General features: G+C 32.2%; 1 protein-coding gene across 2 annotated transcripts in view; it reads right to left on the bottom strand.

Moving 5' to 3' along the window:
* LOC126879813 (ankyrin repeat family A protein 2-like) overlaps positions 1-20155 on the bottom strand; it is a 41597-nt gene extending 21442 nt beyond the window's left edge. Inside the window, exons 1-2 of one of the 2 annotated variants that reach the window (XR_007696285.1) lie at positions 19524-20155; positions 8687-8834 (exon numbers count right to left, since the gene is read on the bottom strand). Coding sequence is in view for 1 of the 2 variants with exons in the window: in XM_050643082.1 (XP_050499039.1) it covers positions 8687-8834; positions 19524-20048 (673 nt within the window). In the remaining variant the exon portion in view is untranslated. The remainder of the gene's footprint in view (positions 1-8686; positions 8835-19523) is intronic. The other variant, XM_050643082.1, reaches the window with a different exon arrangement.

The following is a 20155-nucleotide window of genomic DNA, read 5'->3' as shown; positions in this document are numbered from 1 at the left end:
GTTCACTCTTCTTTTATTTTTATGAATTTCAAAAAGGATTTTCTTAATTAGTAGGATATAAATATTTGAATTGTTATTGGGAAAATCTATAGTTTGAATAGCAAGAAGAACAGAGAGTGAATCGGAAATAATTGTTGCAGATATATCTTCTGATTCTTTAAAATATTGCAGGGCCTCATAAATTGCTATGGCTTCAGCACTGAAGATAGAAAAATCATGGCCTAACTTAAATATTTTTTCTGTTTTAGTAGCAGGTATGAAAAAGGCACATCCAGTGCCAACTAACGTCTTAGATGCATCTGTATATACAGGGTGCGCCAAACCTCTGGTCTTCTTTGATTACGGCTAAACTATGAGATATACAAAAAAATGTTTATAACAAAACTAATGTGTATCAAAGAGGTTTATAATTTAAAATTATTTTCAATTATACAGGGTGAGTCAGAACGACGGTATGAACCAAAGTTTAATTTTTTTAAATGGAACACCCTGTATATTAAATCATTTTTGAATATATTATTTAAAAATATGAAAAATTTGTATAAGGTCTTATAGGCCTAAAGTTAATAATTTTCAAAATATTTACATTTTTATTGAGAAAAATGGTAATATTTATAGGGTTGTGGATTATGTTTCCAAGGAAATAAAAATTTAGGTGATAGGTCAAAGTTTTTAAAATATAGTGTTATTTTTAAATAATTTAATATTTTTTACTTTTAGCCATAAAATATACAGTGTGATCACTATTTGCAAATACAAAATTTTCTCATTTTTTTTAAACGGGACACCCTGTATATTAGTTTTGCGTTTGGTAGTAAATATTACAACCTTTCTTTTGGTATAAGGTTGTATGTACCTAGCATGTTTCGTTTTGTAGATATTTAAAAAAAACTATAGATTTTACGTTTTTGCGGATTTTTTATTTAAAAATTTTTTTGCAAAAAAAAAATTATAATGTGGTTTTAGAAACATACACTAAAATATAAAATATGAAAATAAAAACGTAATTAAAGATTAAAATAAATCGTATGCTAGTACAATTCAATTGAATTTAATAACTTTATATTATTTTACAAAAAATATTTTACCTTATTAATGAATACATAAATTAGTTACTAAATTAAATAAACAACCAAATTTTAAATCAATCGTAGTAATTCTTCTACCGCAGCAACTTTCCTGTACCAAATTAATTGTTAGTTATATTGTATTTACGAGCAAGATCAGTTAATAACTTTTTAATTTACCTACATCTTGAGAACGTATAGAGTATGCTTTGAAACAAATGAACGTTATGGAAGTATATTAAGAAGTAAATAGTATTGTCCTTTTCATGATCATTTTTCAGTGCGTAACAAATTATAGGAAAAAGGGTAAGTCCGTGATAATACACATTTATTACATGACATTTATTTAATTCATGTTTATTCTAACAGGACATTTTAGTTAAATCTGACAGTTGTCACATTTTATTTTCAATTTGGAATAAAAACAAATCAAATGTGTTTCTTGCATTTATAAAATGATATTTTCTTTGATTTATATAGTCTTATAAATTATACAGATTATATTTGTAATATTATTATCTATTTTAAAAAAAATTATTTTTTTATTATGGCGCCATCTATCGACAACTAGAATAACTAGAATAAATGTTATAAAAATGTCACCGACGAAATGTAATCAGAGACGTGCCTTTTTTTCTGTCACATACAACTTAATGCGTTAGAAACAAATCGAAAAACTGTGACGCACTGAAAGATGATCATGAGAAATACTGTATCTATGTACCTACTCGTGTCACAAAAGCTGGTAATAATTTCTAATGGTTTCGCCCAAAACAAATGTCGTATCCAAAAATTTTTCGGTTAAAAAATTAAAATTTAAAATATAAAAAATTGTTACAAAAATTTCAACTACAAAAGTATTACCAGTTTTTGTGACACCAGTAAATACTATTTATATTAATAAATAATTTGGATGATACATTTAACATTCATTTGTTTCAAAGCATACTTTATAATAATTTTTATATTCTCAAGATGTATGTAACTAAATTTAAAAGGTAAATTAAAAGTTTAACTAAATACAATTTAACTAACAATTAATTTGGTACAGGAAAGTTGCTGTAGTAGAAAAATTACTACGATTGATTTAAAATTTGGTTGTTTATTTAATTTAGTAACTAATTTATGCATTCATTAATATGGTAAAATATTTTTTGTAAAATAATTTAAAGTTATTAAATTCAATTGAGTTGTACTAGCATACGATTTATTTTAATCTTTAATTACGTTTTTATTTTCATATTTTATATTTTAGTGTATGTTTCTAAAACCAGATTATAATTATTTTTTTTGCAAAAAAAAATTTAAATAAAAAATCCGCAAACACGTAAAATCTATAGTTTTTTAAAATATCTACAAAACGAAACATGCTAGGTACATACAACCTTATACCAAAAGAAAGGTTGTTATATTTACTACAAAACTCAAAACTAATATACAGGGTGTCCCATTTAAAAAAAATGAGAAAATTTTGTATTTGCAAATAGTGATCACACTGTATATTTTACGGCTAAAAGTAAAAAATATTAAATTATTTAAAAATAACACTATATTTTAAAAACTTTGACCTATCACCTAAATTTTTATTTCCTTGGAAACATAATCCACAACCCTATAAATATTACCATTTTTCTCAATAAAAATGTAAATATTTCGAAAATTATTAACTTTAGGCCTATAAGACCTTATACAAATTTTTCATATTTTTAAATAATATATTTAAAAATGATTTAATATACAGGGTGTTCCATTTAAAAAAATAAAACTTTGGTTCATACCGTCGTTCTGACGCACCCTGTATAATTGAAAATAATTTTAAATTATAGACTTCTTTGATACACATTAGTTTTGTTATAAACATTTTTTTGTATATCTCATAGTTTAGCCGTAATCAAAGAAGACCAGAGGTTTGGCGCACCCTGTATATTTATAGAATCTGGCCAATTATCTAAGAATGTTCTTAAGATGTTAGAGCTAATATTACTGTTTTCATGGTAACTTGGTTTTACTAATTTAACTGTATGTAAAAAAGAATGAAAATCTTCAAGTCCAAAATTATCAATCATGTTAAAATCACAGTCAAAATTTAACAGATCTCGAAAAGCCTCGCAAAGTGGAGGAGAGTTCTTTAGCTTCCAGTATTTATTAGTTAAATCCGCTACATTCAGCTTGTTAATATTTTGGTAAAGACCGATATTTAGGTAACGAATTTTCACTAAAAATTTCTGGCTGAGATATTTCCTTCTATAATTGAGTGGAATTTCTAAAGCTTCTACATGTAAAGCTTTATTTGGAGTTGATTTCATAGCTCCCAAACAGATACGGAGTCCTAAGTTCTGTACAACGTCTACTTTGTTTAAAATATGTTTAGAAGCTGAGCCATATAGAATACTACCATAATCAATTATAGATCTAATATATGATCGATAGAAAAGCAAGGAAGTTTCAACATCAGCTCCCCACCAAATCCTTGAAACTGATTTAAGAAAATTTAGACCCTTATTACATCGATTTATCATAAAGTCAATATGTAATTTCCAAGTCAATTTACGATCCAAAATCATTCCCAAATACTTAATGGAAGAAGCAAATGCGTAGTCGTAGCCATTAAGTTTTAAATTCTCTATTTTTGGGATATTATGTCGAGTGAAAATACAGACAGTAGATTTATTTTGAGCTATTTCGAATCCGTTTTGATTGAACCATAAATTAACACAACATTGAATTCGTCCTAAGGTTTGAACCGAGTTATCATAAGTTTTGGCCTGTGAATACAGGAGAAAATCATCAGCATATTGTATTATTTGAAATTTAAAAATGTCAGTAGGGACTTTATGCAAATCCGCAGTATACATATTAAACAAAAGGGGACTCAATACTGATCCCTGTGGTAGTCCTAAATTATTATATCTAGGGCCTATCAGTTTATTATTATTAGTTCTTAGATATATCTTTCTGCAGGAATAAAAATTATAAAGGGCTTCAGCCAACTGAGGCGGTATATGAAAATGTTTTTTTTTTAATTTGGCGAAAAATGTAATTACTGATGAAGTATAGTAAATACTTCGTGTAAATTTGAATCGTAAATAATGCATGGAGTTCATTTATTAATAGACAGGTACTCCGGTAAAGGGGAGACCCTTATACAAAAGTGACATTTTTAAAGTTGTTAATACGTGGGTGAATCAAATATGAACCGACCTTTTCGTCCCCGCTTAGCATAAACTGGTGGATATGTCTAAATTAGGCCTGTGGTGGCAGGTTATAGTCTAATGTGTGACTGCGCGCTACCGCCTGTTCTCTAATGACGTGCAGTCAGTTACTGTGGCGATGAGCGAGAGCGTAGTGCCATGTTCGCTTGCACAACGCATTGCTATCAAATTCCTTGCAAAAGAAAATGTTGGTCCCCGCTGAAATTTGGCGAAGACTAAAAAATCAGTATGGGGAATCTACAATGTCCAATACACAAGTGAAATTTTGGCATAGACATGTTCGTTAAGGACGAGATGCCGTACAAAACAAAAGTCATCAACGACGTCCAAAAAATATCCGATAAAGGCGAAAACTCGTTTGTCTGCAGGCACAGTTTTAACGACATATTTTGGAATTATCGTGGCGTTTTGTTGCTGAATTTTCTTCATGAGAGACGAACCATTAATTTGAAAAAACGCGAAAATGGCCATTTTTAAGACTTAATAACTCGGTTAAAAATTATTATTATGAAAGTCAGAAAGTGACTAAATAAAAGTTTAAAGTCGCCGCTACATGATCCTGAAGAAATCTGTGTCATTAATTTACTACTAAGCTGTTATTTTTAATTAATAACATTGAGCGGTTAGATCGTATTGACGCTGCTGTAAATGTGAGTGCGAGTAAGATGCACAATTGGACTGCTGGAATGGCTTCTCTCTCGCACTTAGAATTTATAGCGGCCGTTTACCGGTAACAGTATCAGTTATGTTTCTAATTTATACGTTTCTTAAGATATCTCGAGATAGAAAAAAGGTATCGACATGCGGTTTTCGCTATTCTGTTGCTAATTTGGTCTAATTTTGCAATACAGGATCAAAAATGCATACTTGTATTTAATATTTTTCAAAGAAAACTAGATTTCTGAAAAAAATTAAATAGCCCCTCCTAGCTGGTATATAACTTATTAGGCTGTTTCGAAATTATAACTCTTATATGGACGAAAAAGAGCTGTTTTCAACGAGACCAAGTTTGCAAAAATCGATTTAGCAGAACCGGACTTAGAGCCATTTTTTCATAACAAGGTTCATACTTCCCCCACCTCCTATTTGCAAAGGCAGACTTAAACTTGTGAAATCAAATATGCGCAGAATTTTATGAGGAATACGATGATCTAATTTCCAGTGCCCTTTCATAAGGCAAATTTTGTAAAATTTTGATTTTTAAATTTTTGGTATTTAGTTACGCCCTCTAGCGGTGGACTTACAATTATGAAAATAATTTCCAGGCTTTTCCCGAGGCAACTTTTGTTATAATTTATTTTTCCTAAAGCTGTAGTATAAACGGTTCCTGAGATATGGCCGAGAGCCATTCTTATTGGGACACCCGGTACATAGTTTGAACGTTAATTGATAAATATGTAAATTGAGTTTAAAAGTAGTAAAATAAAAGTAAAATAAAATTCAACGGTTTGAATCAAAAATTTATTGAGACGGTTAGGCGTTTTTAGGCTTCTGTGTTAACTTTATAAGATGTTCCTGACTACATAAAATCGGAAGTATTGTATACAGTCGAACTGGTATTGAAGTGGCGATTTCTTTAAAAGTACAATATACACAGTGTTGTCTTTAAAAAACCAAAGTGACTAATGATATCAGAAACAAGATAAATCTTGCAACATTACAAACATCAAATTCCAAATCTTTATATTGCAAAATAGCTGTATCCCTGTTTTTGCATAATTCGGACAATCCATTTTAGGACTTTTCATACTATTGTTCACTCTGTATAAAAGTTGTCGTAAAGCGGTGAGTGATGAATGGAGCATATGGTATTATTGTTTGAAGGTAAATCTTGTTTGGTGATTGCTGGTAACGATATCTAAAGGCGGGTATACATATGTACTAGTACAAGATTAGTACCTGTTTTCAAGTGGCGCACAAACGGCACGCACACGGCGCACCACGATCTAGCTTCTGTCGGTTTTTCAACAAACGCTTTGATGGTTCGCGATACGTATTTGGACGGGTTTGCAAATGGTTTGTTGGTTTTTGCGCGCCTGAGTTGAATATTTGTTAGTAATGAATGGAGTGGTCGGAACTGTCGGAAGGAAATATCAAACTTATTGATGTTTACCGTGGAAAATCATTATTATGGGATCCTCAACAAAGAACCGTTTAAAGAAACAACTTAAAGCCGATATCTGAAGGGAAATAGAAGCTGAAATAAAAAACATACATGCAGACCAATGTAAAAAAGTCATTTCATTGTTGTCTTCTTACCGCCGGGCGTGAGAAATACAAAATAAAATTTACTATTTTATTTGGGCATAAGCCACAATTCAAGTTTGAAATCAAGTTTACTTGACGTTTCGACTTTCACTTCGGAAATAATTACCAATATCAAAAAAACATTCATGAACTAAAAATTTAACTTTGTTTCTGGTGAAGCAACGCGTGTCTGGTGAAGCAACGCAGTTGAAACAAGCAGATATATTATAATTGTGTCACCGGAAAGCGAAAAAGGTAACGCACAACTTGGAAGAGCCTATAGTTTTCTAACTTCGCTTCTGGTGAAGCAACGGAGTTGGAACAAGCAGATATATTATAATTGTGTCACCGGAAAGCGAAAAAGGTAACGCACAACTTGGAAGAGCCTATAGTTTTCTAACTTCGCTTCTGGTGAAGCAACGGAGTTAGAACAAGCAAATATATTATAGTTGGGTCACCGGAAAGCGAACAAGGTAACGCACAACTTGGAAAAGCCTATAGTTTTCTAACTTCGCTTCTGGTGAAGCAACGGAGTTGAAACAAGCAGATATATTATAATTGTGTCACCGGAAAGCGAAAAAGTTAACGCCTAACTTGGAAGAGCCTATAGCTTTCTAGCTTCGCTTCTGGTGAAGCAACGGAGTTGAAACAAGCAGATATATTATAATTGTGTCACCGAAAAGCGAAAAAGTTAACGCACAACTTGGAAGAGCCCTCGGAAGAGCCTATAGTTTTCTAACTTCGCTTCTGGTGAAGCAACGGAGTTTAAACAAGCAGATAAATTATAATTGGGTCACCGGAAAGCGAAAAAGTTAACGCCTAACTTGGAAGAGCCTATAGCTTTCAGCTTCGCTTCTGGTGAAGCAACGGAGTTGAAACAAGCAGATATATTATAATTGTGTCACCGAAAAGCGAAAAAGTTAACGCACAACTTGGAAGAGCCTATAATTTTCTAACTTCGCTTCTGGAGAAGCAACGGAGTTGGAACAAGCAGATATATTATAATTGTGTCACCGGAAAGCGAAAAAGTTAACGCACAACTTGGAAGAGCCTATAGTTTTCTAACTTCGCTTCTGGTGAAGCGACGGAGTTTAAACAAGCAGATAAATTATAATTGGGTCACCGGAAAGCGAAAAAGGTAACGCACAATTTGGAAGAACCTATAGTTCTCTAATTTTGTTTCTGGTAGTTTTCTGGTTGTAGGGACAAGCAGATATATTATAATTGTGTAACCGGAAAGCGAAAAAGGTAGTCCCTGAAATGTTCAGGACCGAAACAATCGCTTAGCGAAAGGCCATACGGGCGATAATTTACGACGCCATAAGAGCAGTAAACCTGACGATGCATTGGTTGACTAACCAATTGTAGATGAAGTAGTTAGTCAACCAATGTCAGGTTTACTGCTCTCATGGCGCCGTAAATTATCGCCCGTATGGCCTTTCGCTTAAAATTCGACAATTTTTACGATTTTATATCAGGAGATCAGAAACGCGAAAGGGTTGACTTTATTAGAAGATGATAAGTTCATTCGATTACATGAAATCAACTTTAACTTAAGAATATCCGAAAATCAGAAGAAAGAAAATCAGAGAATATCAGAAAAATCATAAATGATTACAGTGAAATCTTCTGTTAGTGATCCCATAGTAAATAACGAGGAAAAAAAACCTCATGATTTGATCCCGATAAGGTAAACATTTATTCGTACATTTAGTTTACTCTTATTAGAGATATTTTTACTGCTTATTTGGAACGGCAAATAAACTTGATTCAAACTCAAACTGTGGCTTATTCCACATAAAATAGGAAATTCCATAAGATGCCACAAGAAAATAGTTTCAGAACAATACCAAAATAAGATGTAGTAGAAGTACAAGACAGAGACATGATTATCTATAAACGTTCGTAAGTTTCCTCTGGTTCGTCAAAATGAAAAATTTTAACGAACAATAACCGCGCCACGGACGCGCGGCGATCACACGGCGCGGATATCTGTCTCCGCCTTTAGACTTATATTCATCATTCCATCATGTTTACCAAAAATCGGTTTCAAATAGTGAATTGAAGTAAAAAACCGGTAAATAGCGGTAAAATCGAGTAAGATAGTTTTATTTTAATTTCATTTTTCCTAAATAAATCTAATAAATACTTTCTACCTACCTAAAGTACTATTATTTTCTACTGCAATTGTATGTGCATTATCACCATTTAAATTCTCCAGTGAAAAATTTATTCCATTAAGTAGGAGTTCTTGACAAGTGTGAGGATGATTTCCTTTAGCGGCATACATTAGAGCTGTGTTGCACATCTAAAAAAAGATATCAAATTTTGTTATCTATGTGCTACTCATAATAGGGAACTTGCATAAATTTTTAAATATTAAAATAATATTAAAAAACATAAGGTAACATGATCTTAAAACGCTTGCATGCGAAAAAAACAAATATTTTTAACCCGTACGCTAATTACGACGTTTTGAAAAGGCTATAAAATTCAAATATCTTAGGAGGCTCTTGAACGTTCTTCTATTCGTCTGACGTCAGAGGCCACGGTCAACCAGGCTAGTTAGCAGTCGGAAACAACGCGATTAGGTATTACGGGTATATTACATTTTAATCGTATTTAAATGGAAATTACCAGCTATTATTTGTATTCTTGCATAGTTCTACAATCAGTTTATTTACTTTAAAGTGAAATTTATAAATCTTTAGAAATTACGAATGTGTTTATAACGTATAAGTACTATTACTCACGAGGGGTTTTCAAAAGAAAGCGATTAAGTACAATAGTACATTTTAATCGTCTTTAATTGAAAATTCGTAGTATTTCGATCGTATTTTCCTTGTATTTCGATCACAAAATCATTGAGTAGATATACAAAAAAATAATTTAAAATTACTTTCCCGATATTACTCCTGACTGTAAATTTATGAGTGCACAAACAATTTTTGTTATATTATCTGTATGTGATATCAATTTGCTATCAATACAGGCATGGGTGGCTAAGCAAGCAAATTCTCTTAATCTACGTATAACTCGTTCAATGTGAATTCTTAAACTAGCAACTCTTTTTGTTTCAAATACTTCTCTTTTTGTTTCAAATACTTCACTTTTTGTAAGTTTTGTACTTGGAGATACACTTGGTGGTCTAATTAATTGGCAATCTCTGCTAACTAACAAATGCTCTATGTGTTTAAAACCCCTGTCAGCCATTACCGCCACTTTCGGTGGAAGAACATTTAAAAAACCACTATGTTCATGAATAACTGCATCCGACGTTCTTCCACCGAAAGCAGTAGAAATAAAATTAATAATCCCATCAGGAGTGCAAGCAATTAAATATTTTAGAGTATTGCACTTTTTGTATTCAGACCATGTTTAACAGAATCTGATGGTTTTTCAATTTCAATTTCTAAGCAATCGATAATACAAAATACTTTACTATAACGAGCTCGAAATGCTAAGGGTAAGTTTAATTTAACTGAACTCACTTGGGGATTAAAAATACAAGATCTTAAATATTTACTAAGTAATGGAACAGATTTTGCAAATATTCTCGATGCATTGCTTTCGCTTATGCCGAAATGATCTCCAAGAGACATAAATGTTTGTCCTGTTCTTATCTTTTTAAGAGTTAAAAATAGATGCATTGTTTGAGTCTTACAATATTTTTCCATTAATTGAAACGTGTAAAATGCATATTCTGGTAGCCCCATATACAGTCTAGGTCTGTATTGTAACTTCATCACTGTACACTTCAAAGACAAACTTTTAAATTGTTTTGCTTCCTCTTCTTTCGTATCTTCATCACAAGATAAAGAATCACTTTCATTGTACCAGCAGTCGTCACTACCACTATATTCACTATACTCTTCAAATACAGAACTTCCTGATTCACTTTTTGTATCTTCAAATATTTGCAAGTCTTTTATAGGTGAAGTTCCTGCATCCTTATTATGTATTTTCAATGGCGACAACCCGACTGTAACACTCCTTTGAAATTTGCACTGAATACCTTTACTTCTTATTTTGATGTGAGTCTGTGTTGATGCATTATTCAGTTTTTGAGGTAAAGCTGATTGGTTTAATTCAGGTCCTGATTGTACTAAGTTTGTGAAACTAGGATCACATTGTCTCTTATCATCATTGTCCTCTAAAACAGACTTAGATGTAGAAGCGGCATCTTCAAGAAGCTGTCGTTTAACCCTTTTAAGGGCTGCTTCCCTCACAGGCTGAGAAAAAGCTCGTTTTCTGTCTGGTTGACAATCAAATATGTGCGGGACAACACCTGACTTAATAATTTTGGGACCACCCATAATCTTGAATTTTATATAGTTATCCATATCTTGTTCCAACTGCAACAAATAAACAAGTATAAGTAGGCACTTTTCATGAAACGATAACTAATATTTTTTTTTAAGTAGAAAATAGGTACCTAATTAGATAAATACTTACATCAAAAGTGATCCTCACAGACATAAAGACCTATGCTTTTTTGTGAAATATCCTTTTTATCTCGCCTGCATGCCTTTAGCCATTTTAATCGACGTTTTGGTTCTTTTGGTAGAGTAAAAAAATGTTTGTTGGATGTTCTGACACTTGTGCTTTTGCATCCCGGCACTATACAGTACTTATATTGCGCAGATTTATTTTCCATTTTGATAAAGTATATTACACAATAAATACACTAAACTACACTAAATACAATAACATAAATACCGAGCAAACGTCACAGTTATTCGACACGCACAACTGGCAATGCAAACTGCATTCAAATCAATAGCCCACCGAACGGGCAAAAACGATAAGAGTGGCCTGTGACGTCAGACCCAAGCTCGCGCTTTTGAAGTTGTTTGAAACGGAAATTTTAGGCGCAGAACTTTGATCAGATGTTGTACGTACACTATTCATTGTTAAGACGTAATATTTTGAATATAACATTTTTAAACATAAATTAACAATTTTATGCAAAAAAATTTTTTAGTGCAAGTTCCCTATTAGGATGTTAATTAAAAAATATATACAGAGTGGGTCAAAGAAAAGAGTCCACCTCGATATTTGGCAGTATTTATTAGATTTAAAGGAAATGACGAAACAGGTCGATTTTTGATCTAAGGGGGACACATTTTTACGGTACATACATCTGTCATTTGTCAACCCCCACACTTCCACATCCCCCACCCCTTATTTTTAAATAGGGAATAGGGGTTGTGTGCTGGCTCATTTGAAATCAATTCTCAATTCAGTAATATAAACATTAACATAATTTTTTATACAGGGTGTCGAAGAAAAAAAAATTTAAATTAAATTAATTGACACAAAAAAAAGAATGTATGTAATTACAAATATTACAATTAATAAATATAGTTTAGCAATTATTGGACTTCGTAAGTTCTAGATTTTCACCCAATAGAAGAATAGGAAGTAGAACTGGAAGTCGATATTTGAAATCTTCATGTAACTTTGTGGCAATTAACATACGATTTATTAATTTTGGCGAAAACTTAAATGAACAATAGTTAACAAGAACTAATAACGAGCTAACTGAACTAAGCTCTATCAGAACCTAAAATATTAGCAGTAATTATGACACAAAGACCTATTTAGTTGAGCAATGTTCAGAGAATGGTTCTATCTGAAATTCCCAGAATGATAATACCTATCTACTGTATTGGTAGGCAACAGGTGAAGAGAAAGACTAGTCATGATGGAGCAAACAAATTTAAAGAAGATATTAGAAGACGTAACATAAAGAACTGGATAACAAAAACAACTGAGAAAAGGGAATGGAAAAGAATAATACACTAAGCCATGGGCCTACTTGGCTCGTAATGCTTACTTACATATTATTAATCAAGTCAAAAAAAAAATGTCACGCCATTCATCATGCTGACTACTCTACTACTTACTTATAGATGAAAGCCATTCTATGGTCTTTCTAAATTAGGTTTTTTTTTCAATGAGTCTGTATAATAGTGACAGGTACAATTTAAAAAAAAAATCCAAAAGGCTATGTTCAAATTCCTATGACAAATTATTGATAAAAAATAGATTATTTTTAGAACTCCGATATCAGTATACACCTTCGATCAAATAAACCACTTCAACTTTAATCAATCAAGAATTTTTTAAAGGTTTTATTTTTTAAAATCAGTTCTGATTGCAATAATAAATAATAATATACTTATAAAGAGATATTTCAATAATTTTTTGTTAATAAAATGTTTAGCTTATCTTGGTGAAACTAATTCACTAAGAATAAAATTTTGCACAGGAAATAGGATATTTATAATGTTAGTAAGATAATTGAATCATCACAACTTTTTTCCATACTTTGAATCATTTTATGCCAACTATTTCTCTATTTGCTTATTCTCAAATTTCCTCCTCCTCTGTTCTTATCCTTTATAAAAATGTGGTGACGTTAGTTATATAATCATCTCTTCCTTATGCACATTGTTTTGCTCCCAAGAATGAGTAACGAATTATACTGATTTAGTCTAACCTAAGATTTACTAAAATCTTACTTGGATAATAAAAAACAACTGGTTAGAGCAATAGATAAAGACTCTAGTCTGAAAAATATTGTATGTGGGGTACCACAAGGTTCACTATTTACTTTCCCTTAACATTAAACCTTAGGATTAACAGGATTAGCAACCTATCTCTATTGGGACCATGCAAGTTCGGAAAAGTGACACCTGGTTTCATAGCTCAGCAACATTTTTAGCACTTTTAATTATATTGGCCAATTATATTAGTCCTGGTTGCTGGATAATTATCAAGGCCAGAGCCCAAAAAAAAATTATAAGAAGAAAAAGTAAGTCAAAGTCAAAATTTTATTTACGCATATAGCATTTACAGAGTAAGTAGGTATAAAACAACAATAATTATAAAAGTACAAAGGATAGTTATAAGTATAACCTATATAGTCTTACAAAGTTAAATCATTAGAACATACATACAAGTCAATATTAAAAGATTACTATAACAATAACAAGATGTCGTTGTGACTAGATTTTTTTTTCAATAATTATAAAAACACTGAAACATATATATAACAAAAAGTTTGGAGGTAACAAATTTGAAATCAGATTACATATTTAATAAATAAGACACATTTTACCATAATAATTTTAACTTTAATTTGATAGAAACTTTTTTATTTTACCACTAAATTTATTAAAACCATCATTAAATAAATCCAAATCACACTTTTGTAACATTTCATTTGTTAATTTGCTCATTCGACAAATAGGCGAGTTAATGCCATAATTGGTTCTATGAAACTCAATGTTAAGTAGTTGGTTATTTCTGGAATTAATAGATGGAACACGCAGGCCAACAGCTGCCAGGAGATCTGGGTCATCAATAATATTATTTATGATTTTATATATTGTACAAATATCTAAATAGTTCCTTCTGGTTTCCAAAGGGGTTAAATTCAAAAGCCTCATGATGTCATTAACATCTATCTCTTCATAAGGTATTTTTAGTTTGTGACCTATTCGTCTCAAAAACTTTCTCTGAACTCGTTTAAGTTTTTCTTTGTGCACAGTGTAATATGGATGCCATATAGGTGCTGCATATTCTAGAATTGATCGCACTAAGGAACAGTAAACTTCCTTTAAAACAAATATATTGTCAAAACATTTTAATGTTCTAAAAACAAACCCTAACAACCTCATTGCTTTATTTGTAATCAGATCAATATGGTTTGAGAAATTTAATTCACTGTCAAACCATACACCAAGATCTTTTATTAGGTAACATCTTTCAAGGCCTACCGAATTCAGAGTGTAATTGAAAAGAATAGGTTTTTTTATTCTGCTAAATGTAATGATTTTACATTTATTTATATTTAATGTTAGATTATTAGTATTACACCAATTTGAGAAGATATTGAGTTCTCTTTGTAAGTCTAGACAATCATTTGGAGACTTGATGATGTTCAGTATTTTGACATCATCTGCGAAGGCCTGGAATAAACAGTTATTAAAAACATTCTTGATATCATTAATAAATACATTGAATAATAAACTTGATAAGTGACCACCCTGTGGAATTCCAGAAGTAACAATGATTGCAGATGAGATAAAGTTCTTCATTTTCACAACTTGTTTTCTTTCTTTAAGGTTACTTTGAAACCAATCAAACATTGATCCATGAATGCCCAAGGCAGACATTTTTCCAAGTAAGATATTCTGATCAATTTTGTCGAATGCCTTAGAGAAATCGGTATAAGTTACATCAACCTGGTACCCATTCTCCAAGGCACCTAACAAGATATGCTCATAACTTAAAAGATTAGAAACTGTTGACCTACCTTTGGTGAAACCGTGCTGTTCAACAATAATAATACCTCTAAAAAGTGGATTTAATTTATCTGCCACCATTGCTTCGAAAACCTTTGGAATAAGTGAGGCCTTAGATATAGCTCTATAATTTTTAATATTTGACTTATCTCCATCCTTATAAACGGGTGTAACAAAAGATTGTTTCCAAACAGCTGGAAATTTTCCAGTTTTCAAGGATAGGTTAAAGATTTTACACAAAACTTCTGAAAGGACATATTTACAGTTCTCTAAAAACAATACTGGCAGATCATCCGGACCCTTACTTAGTGATGGTTTCAATTTGCTTATTCTATCAAAAACATCCAACACAGAAAGTTCCATACCACCAACATCTAAAAATTTTTCATATCTAAAAGACATGTGTGTATCTTCATATTCCGAGAAAACAGATGCAAAATGTTCAGAAAACAACTCAGTTATTTCTTGGGTATCAGTTGTCTCTCTTTCAGAAAAGAACATACACTGTGGATACTCCAGAGAACCCTTTTTTGAATTTACAAACCGCCAAAATTCTTTTTTGTTAGATAGTTGGGACTCTAAATTTTTTAGTTAGTTCTTATATGATGTTTTTGATAATTCTCTACATTGAGATCTTATGTAAGAGAATTTTAAGTAATCTTCATAGGATCTTGTGCTTTTGTATGTTATATGAGCTTTTTTCTTTTCAATACAGTAGACTCCCGTAAGTTCGGCCTCGGTTAGTTCGGTCTCCGGTTAGTCCGGCCGGCTCTCTGAGCATTAGTCACACACTTGGCGAGTGCCAGCCAGACACGAGCTCTGCCCATCAAAGCACTTCTACTACTTGACAACGCGCTTATTCACCAGGAAGGTCTTCAGTGTCTTCAAAAAGAAATTTAACTGCTGTTCCTGCCACCCAATGTATCCAGTCTTCAACAGCCAATGGACCAAGGGGTCATTGAGTGCTTCAAGAGAAAGTATCGCCGAAAACTGCTTTCTGAAGTTCTTTCCAAACTGGAGGCTGATGACAACTTAGACCTCTTAAAAGTGCTGAAGTCAGTTAATATGAAGGATGTTGTGTACATGTCGGCCAAGGCATACGACGAAATACCACCGTCGACGTTTGTAAAGTCTTGGAAAAAAACTTTGGCCAAATATAGAAGATAAGATTGACCAAGCAAACACATCAGCAGATGAGCCAAACAACATTCTTGTTAACGAACGTGATGGCAATGCAGCTCTATTGCACGACCTTTAGCAACTACCGACTGTAGTCCCATTGTTGAAGATGTTTTGGAGTGTATCAACTTTGAAACGGAGCTACACAACGAGATTTTGAACGACGACGAAATCGCCGAGTGTGTCATTCGCGACAAAGATACTTCTGAGAATGAAAAGGAAGATGAAGAAAATAAAATGATCCACGCTGAAGGCAAAGCAGCTTTGCAACTGGCAGCTACCTACGTCGAGCAGCAAAAAGAAGCAACTGCCATCGACGTAATGATTATTAAAAAGTGGCATGACATTGCACATCAAAAATCATTAGAAAAGAAAATTCATTAAAAAATTACTGACTTTTTTAAGTGTTTAAGAAGCTAAACCACCAATGTGCAATAATATTTTTAAATTTTATTAGGCCTAGAATTCTGTAAGTACTGTTTTATGGTGTTTTTGTAACAGTCTATCTTTTCATATATGTGTTAAATATGTGTTCTTCTGTATTGTCTTCTACTTAATATACAAGTGTTTTGTTTTTGCAAGACCATACAAACAATTAGTGGGCATTTTTTAGATAAGCATCGCGATCGGTTAGTTCGGCCACTTTTAAGTTCGGCCTAGGGTCCGGTCCCGAGGTGACCGAACTTACGGGAGTCTACTGTAATAAGATGTTTTAATTCGTTATTCATCCATCTTGAAAATTAAGACTGAGGTTGTTATTAAAAGGTAAACAATAATTGTATGTAGTAACTTAAATTAATTATTAAAATGCAGTATTGCAAGCAAAATACAATTATTAATTAAATTTACTTTTATACAATAATTGCATATCAAATCAATATTGTGAGGCTATTACGGATGAAAATTTTGTAGTAACGTTTGTTGAGTTTTGGTTATTTAGTAACCGATTATTTTGTCCTTGGAGGATGTACCTATAGTTTGTAAGTTTGGATGTATATGCTTTTTGTGTGGGTCAGTGCATAGGCGTAACCAGGGGGGGTTTTGGGGGTTGTAACCCCCCCCCATTGGGATGTACTTTGAGCTCTATACGCTTAACACCATAGCCCTCAGAGACCTTCCAGTAGTTGTAACCCCCCCTTTCAGGTACCTGTAACCCAGAGACCTTCCAGTAGTTGTAACCCCCCTTTCAGGTACCTGTAACCCCCCCTTAGGATCATCCTGGTTACGCCTGTGGGTCAGTGAGAGAAGATTTTTGTTGTAGAGTTTTTGTTTTTGAATGCCTTGGTAGCAAATAAACAATGTTCATTCTTTTTCAATAACGATATTTTGAGAAAGCACTTGGAGCCTGGTCGGCCATTTAAATTCTCAGTTTTTAATTGAAAATGGTAGTTTTTCGATCCTTTGGGATGTGCTGAGAATTCTTTTATTGAGGTTTCCGTTGGTGTGCTGGAAATTTGGGGCACGTGAAGATTTTTGTTTGGAAAAACCTCAAAAGATTAATTTGATGTTTGTTAATGGCCAGGATGAGAGTTGTTTAATGGACCCTTTTGCATGTTAAAGGTAAGCTGAAGTCATTTTTGGTCAGTGTATTGGTTTTGAGTTTTAAGAGGTTAGTTCAGTTATTTTTATTGTTTTTTTCTTTTGCTATGGTGTTCCGGTAGTACAAAAATTGTATGTGTTTATTGATCCTGGGGCTTTGAAGAAGTCGTAATAGAAGTACATTTACATTTAGCAGATTTAGTACAATTTGAAGTTTTATGTTTGACGTTAAACCATTTGACATTTTGACAAAATTTAAGGAAGATTTCAGTGTGTTTATCGAGGCGAATGGTTTGTTATTGAAGGAAAAAAGAATGGTAAAACAATAAGAAACAAGGTACAATTTAGATTGGGTTAAATAGGTCTAAAAAGGGGACTAAAATAACAAGTTTTTATATTTATGTGAAGGAAACAGCTGGTTCTGGTTTATTTTTTTTGTTAAATTAATTACCTACTTTTGTTCTTATAAACTGTTGAAATCAAAATTAATATTTGTATGTAAAAAAGGGATTTAAATTTATGTTGACATTACATTCTCTATAGTTATCTAGTGTTTTATTTGAACTGTCATGTCTCATGCTCTCTAAATCTAATCAACTAATTAAAAATAATAATTCCAACTGAGAAATAGCTGTGGTAAGGCAACATATAATTTTTCTTCTTCAATGACAGTAGGTATGAAATATATGTCAATTTAACAATTTCAATTGACAATATGAATTATTTAAGAATGTTGCAAGATATCTCTGCTATTCACGCACAATCGTTTCTCGTATCCTCTCCAAGTACATACACGCAGCGAATATTTGGCTAGATGGTGCTACATAATTTGCAGCGCCATCCCATAAACATAATGGAACTACAAATGCAAAGTTTGCATTTATCTCAAAGCTTCGTTTTTGGGTTTAAGCCACTGTTGCTCTGATTGCCTCATTTTAAAACATCATCTCAGAAGACTTAGGGTCAGTCAGGGTAATTGGAAACAGGGGTAATTGGAAACAGTACTCCCTACCGCTATAAATGAAATATTGTAACAATATCACATACACAGAATTACAATTCCATTTTTGCTTATTGTGTGGTATGTTATTCATTTGTTTACAAACCAAGTGAATGTCCATTCTGTGCAATTTAAATTTGATTGTTTTTAAACACATAAATCGATTTAGAACAGTGCCAATATTTTACAAATTTTATCTCTCTGTATTAGGTACGTACAGTGATTATATAATTTATAGCTACTACAAGAATATTTATATTGCCTACAATGTTAATTTTAATGTTATTTACTACAAGAAGTCAGTACAGTAAGTTATTACAATTTTACCCCCTTAAATCATGAGCATGGGGTAAATGAAAACACCTGTTAAGGGTAAATGGAAACAATGTGAGGTAAATGGAAATCAATTTTTAATGTTTAGGTTACAGCTCTTGCCATTTTTAAAATGTTGAGGAAGTACATACGGAAGAGAGAAGAGAGAACCAACGACATACTCTTTGAATGATTTAAAAATGAGGTGTCACATGTTAAAACAAAAAAAAATAACATATAGAGATGCCGCTGCTTACTACAGTATTCCACATTGCGTTATTTACAACTGCATAAAGGGTAGAAACATACTAACTGATAAGATGCAACTAGTGTGCCTACTGCATGGTCAGCCAGAATTGAAGACCATATTGTAACGTGTTTAAAAGCCTGAGATTGTTGTTTACTTTTACCCCATTTTTTAGTTTTTTTCTTAAAATTTCTGGGGTAAATGGAAACTTTGAATATCTTAGTTTTTAAGACATTCTACTGTAGACTTACCGTATAATAGCTAAAAGCTTTTATTTTATTATAATATAAAATAGTATATTTTTAAATAAATTTCAAATGCTTAGATGTCATAATATTTCAAAAAGTGTTTCCAATTACCCTGACTCACCCCAAGTATGTAATTAATAGATTTATAAATACTTACATGATCTACGTGGTTAACTTCAGCCCCCTGTCCTATCAAAAACCTCACAACATCAAGGTGACCCTCACTAGCAGCCAAAAGCAAAGGAGTCTCTTCTTCAGATCCCATTTCATTTACCCTAGCCCCGTTTTCAATCAATAATTGTACTGAATGAATTTGTCCATAAAAAGATGCCCAATGAAGAGCTGTCAAATTATCACAATCTTTAACATTTACATCACTTTCTTTAAAAACGTCTTGTAGGGTTAGTTCACCTTGTCCAGCTTTCATATGAAAGCTCACTGTGGTCGCCGGAAAATGGTTTTCCGTGATAGTGTTTCCGCGTTGTAAATTGGTTAACATTGAGTTGCAGGTATAAACTTTATAAGGTAAAAAAGCACTTTTCCGGCTATCATCCTCTAAACTTGGGGACCACTTTTGCTTGCTGCTCTCCAAATTGGATAAACCGAGAGACACTGTTGGTGACGATTGAAAAATAGGTTTGATATCATCTTCGTTGTTTAATTTTTCGAGATATTGATCCATCTTAATCCATTTATACTACATTTATTTATATTTTACCCTGTTTTCGAAATAAAAAATTTGAAGTTTAATTATCACAGATTATTGTACTTTATTAGTGACAGTGACAG

The sequence above is a fragment of the Diabrotica virgifera genome, chromosome 2 (genome assembly GCF_917563875.1).
Source record: "Diabrotica virgifera virgifera chromosome 2, PGI_DIABVI_V3a".
NCBI classification, from domain to species: domain Eukaryota; kingdom Metazoa; phylum Arthropoda; class Insecta; order Coleoptera; family Chrysomelidae; genus Diabrotica; species Diabrotica virgifera.
This window is presented reverse-complemented; position numbering and strand designations above follow the sequence as displayed.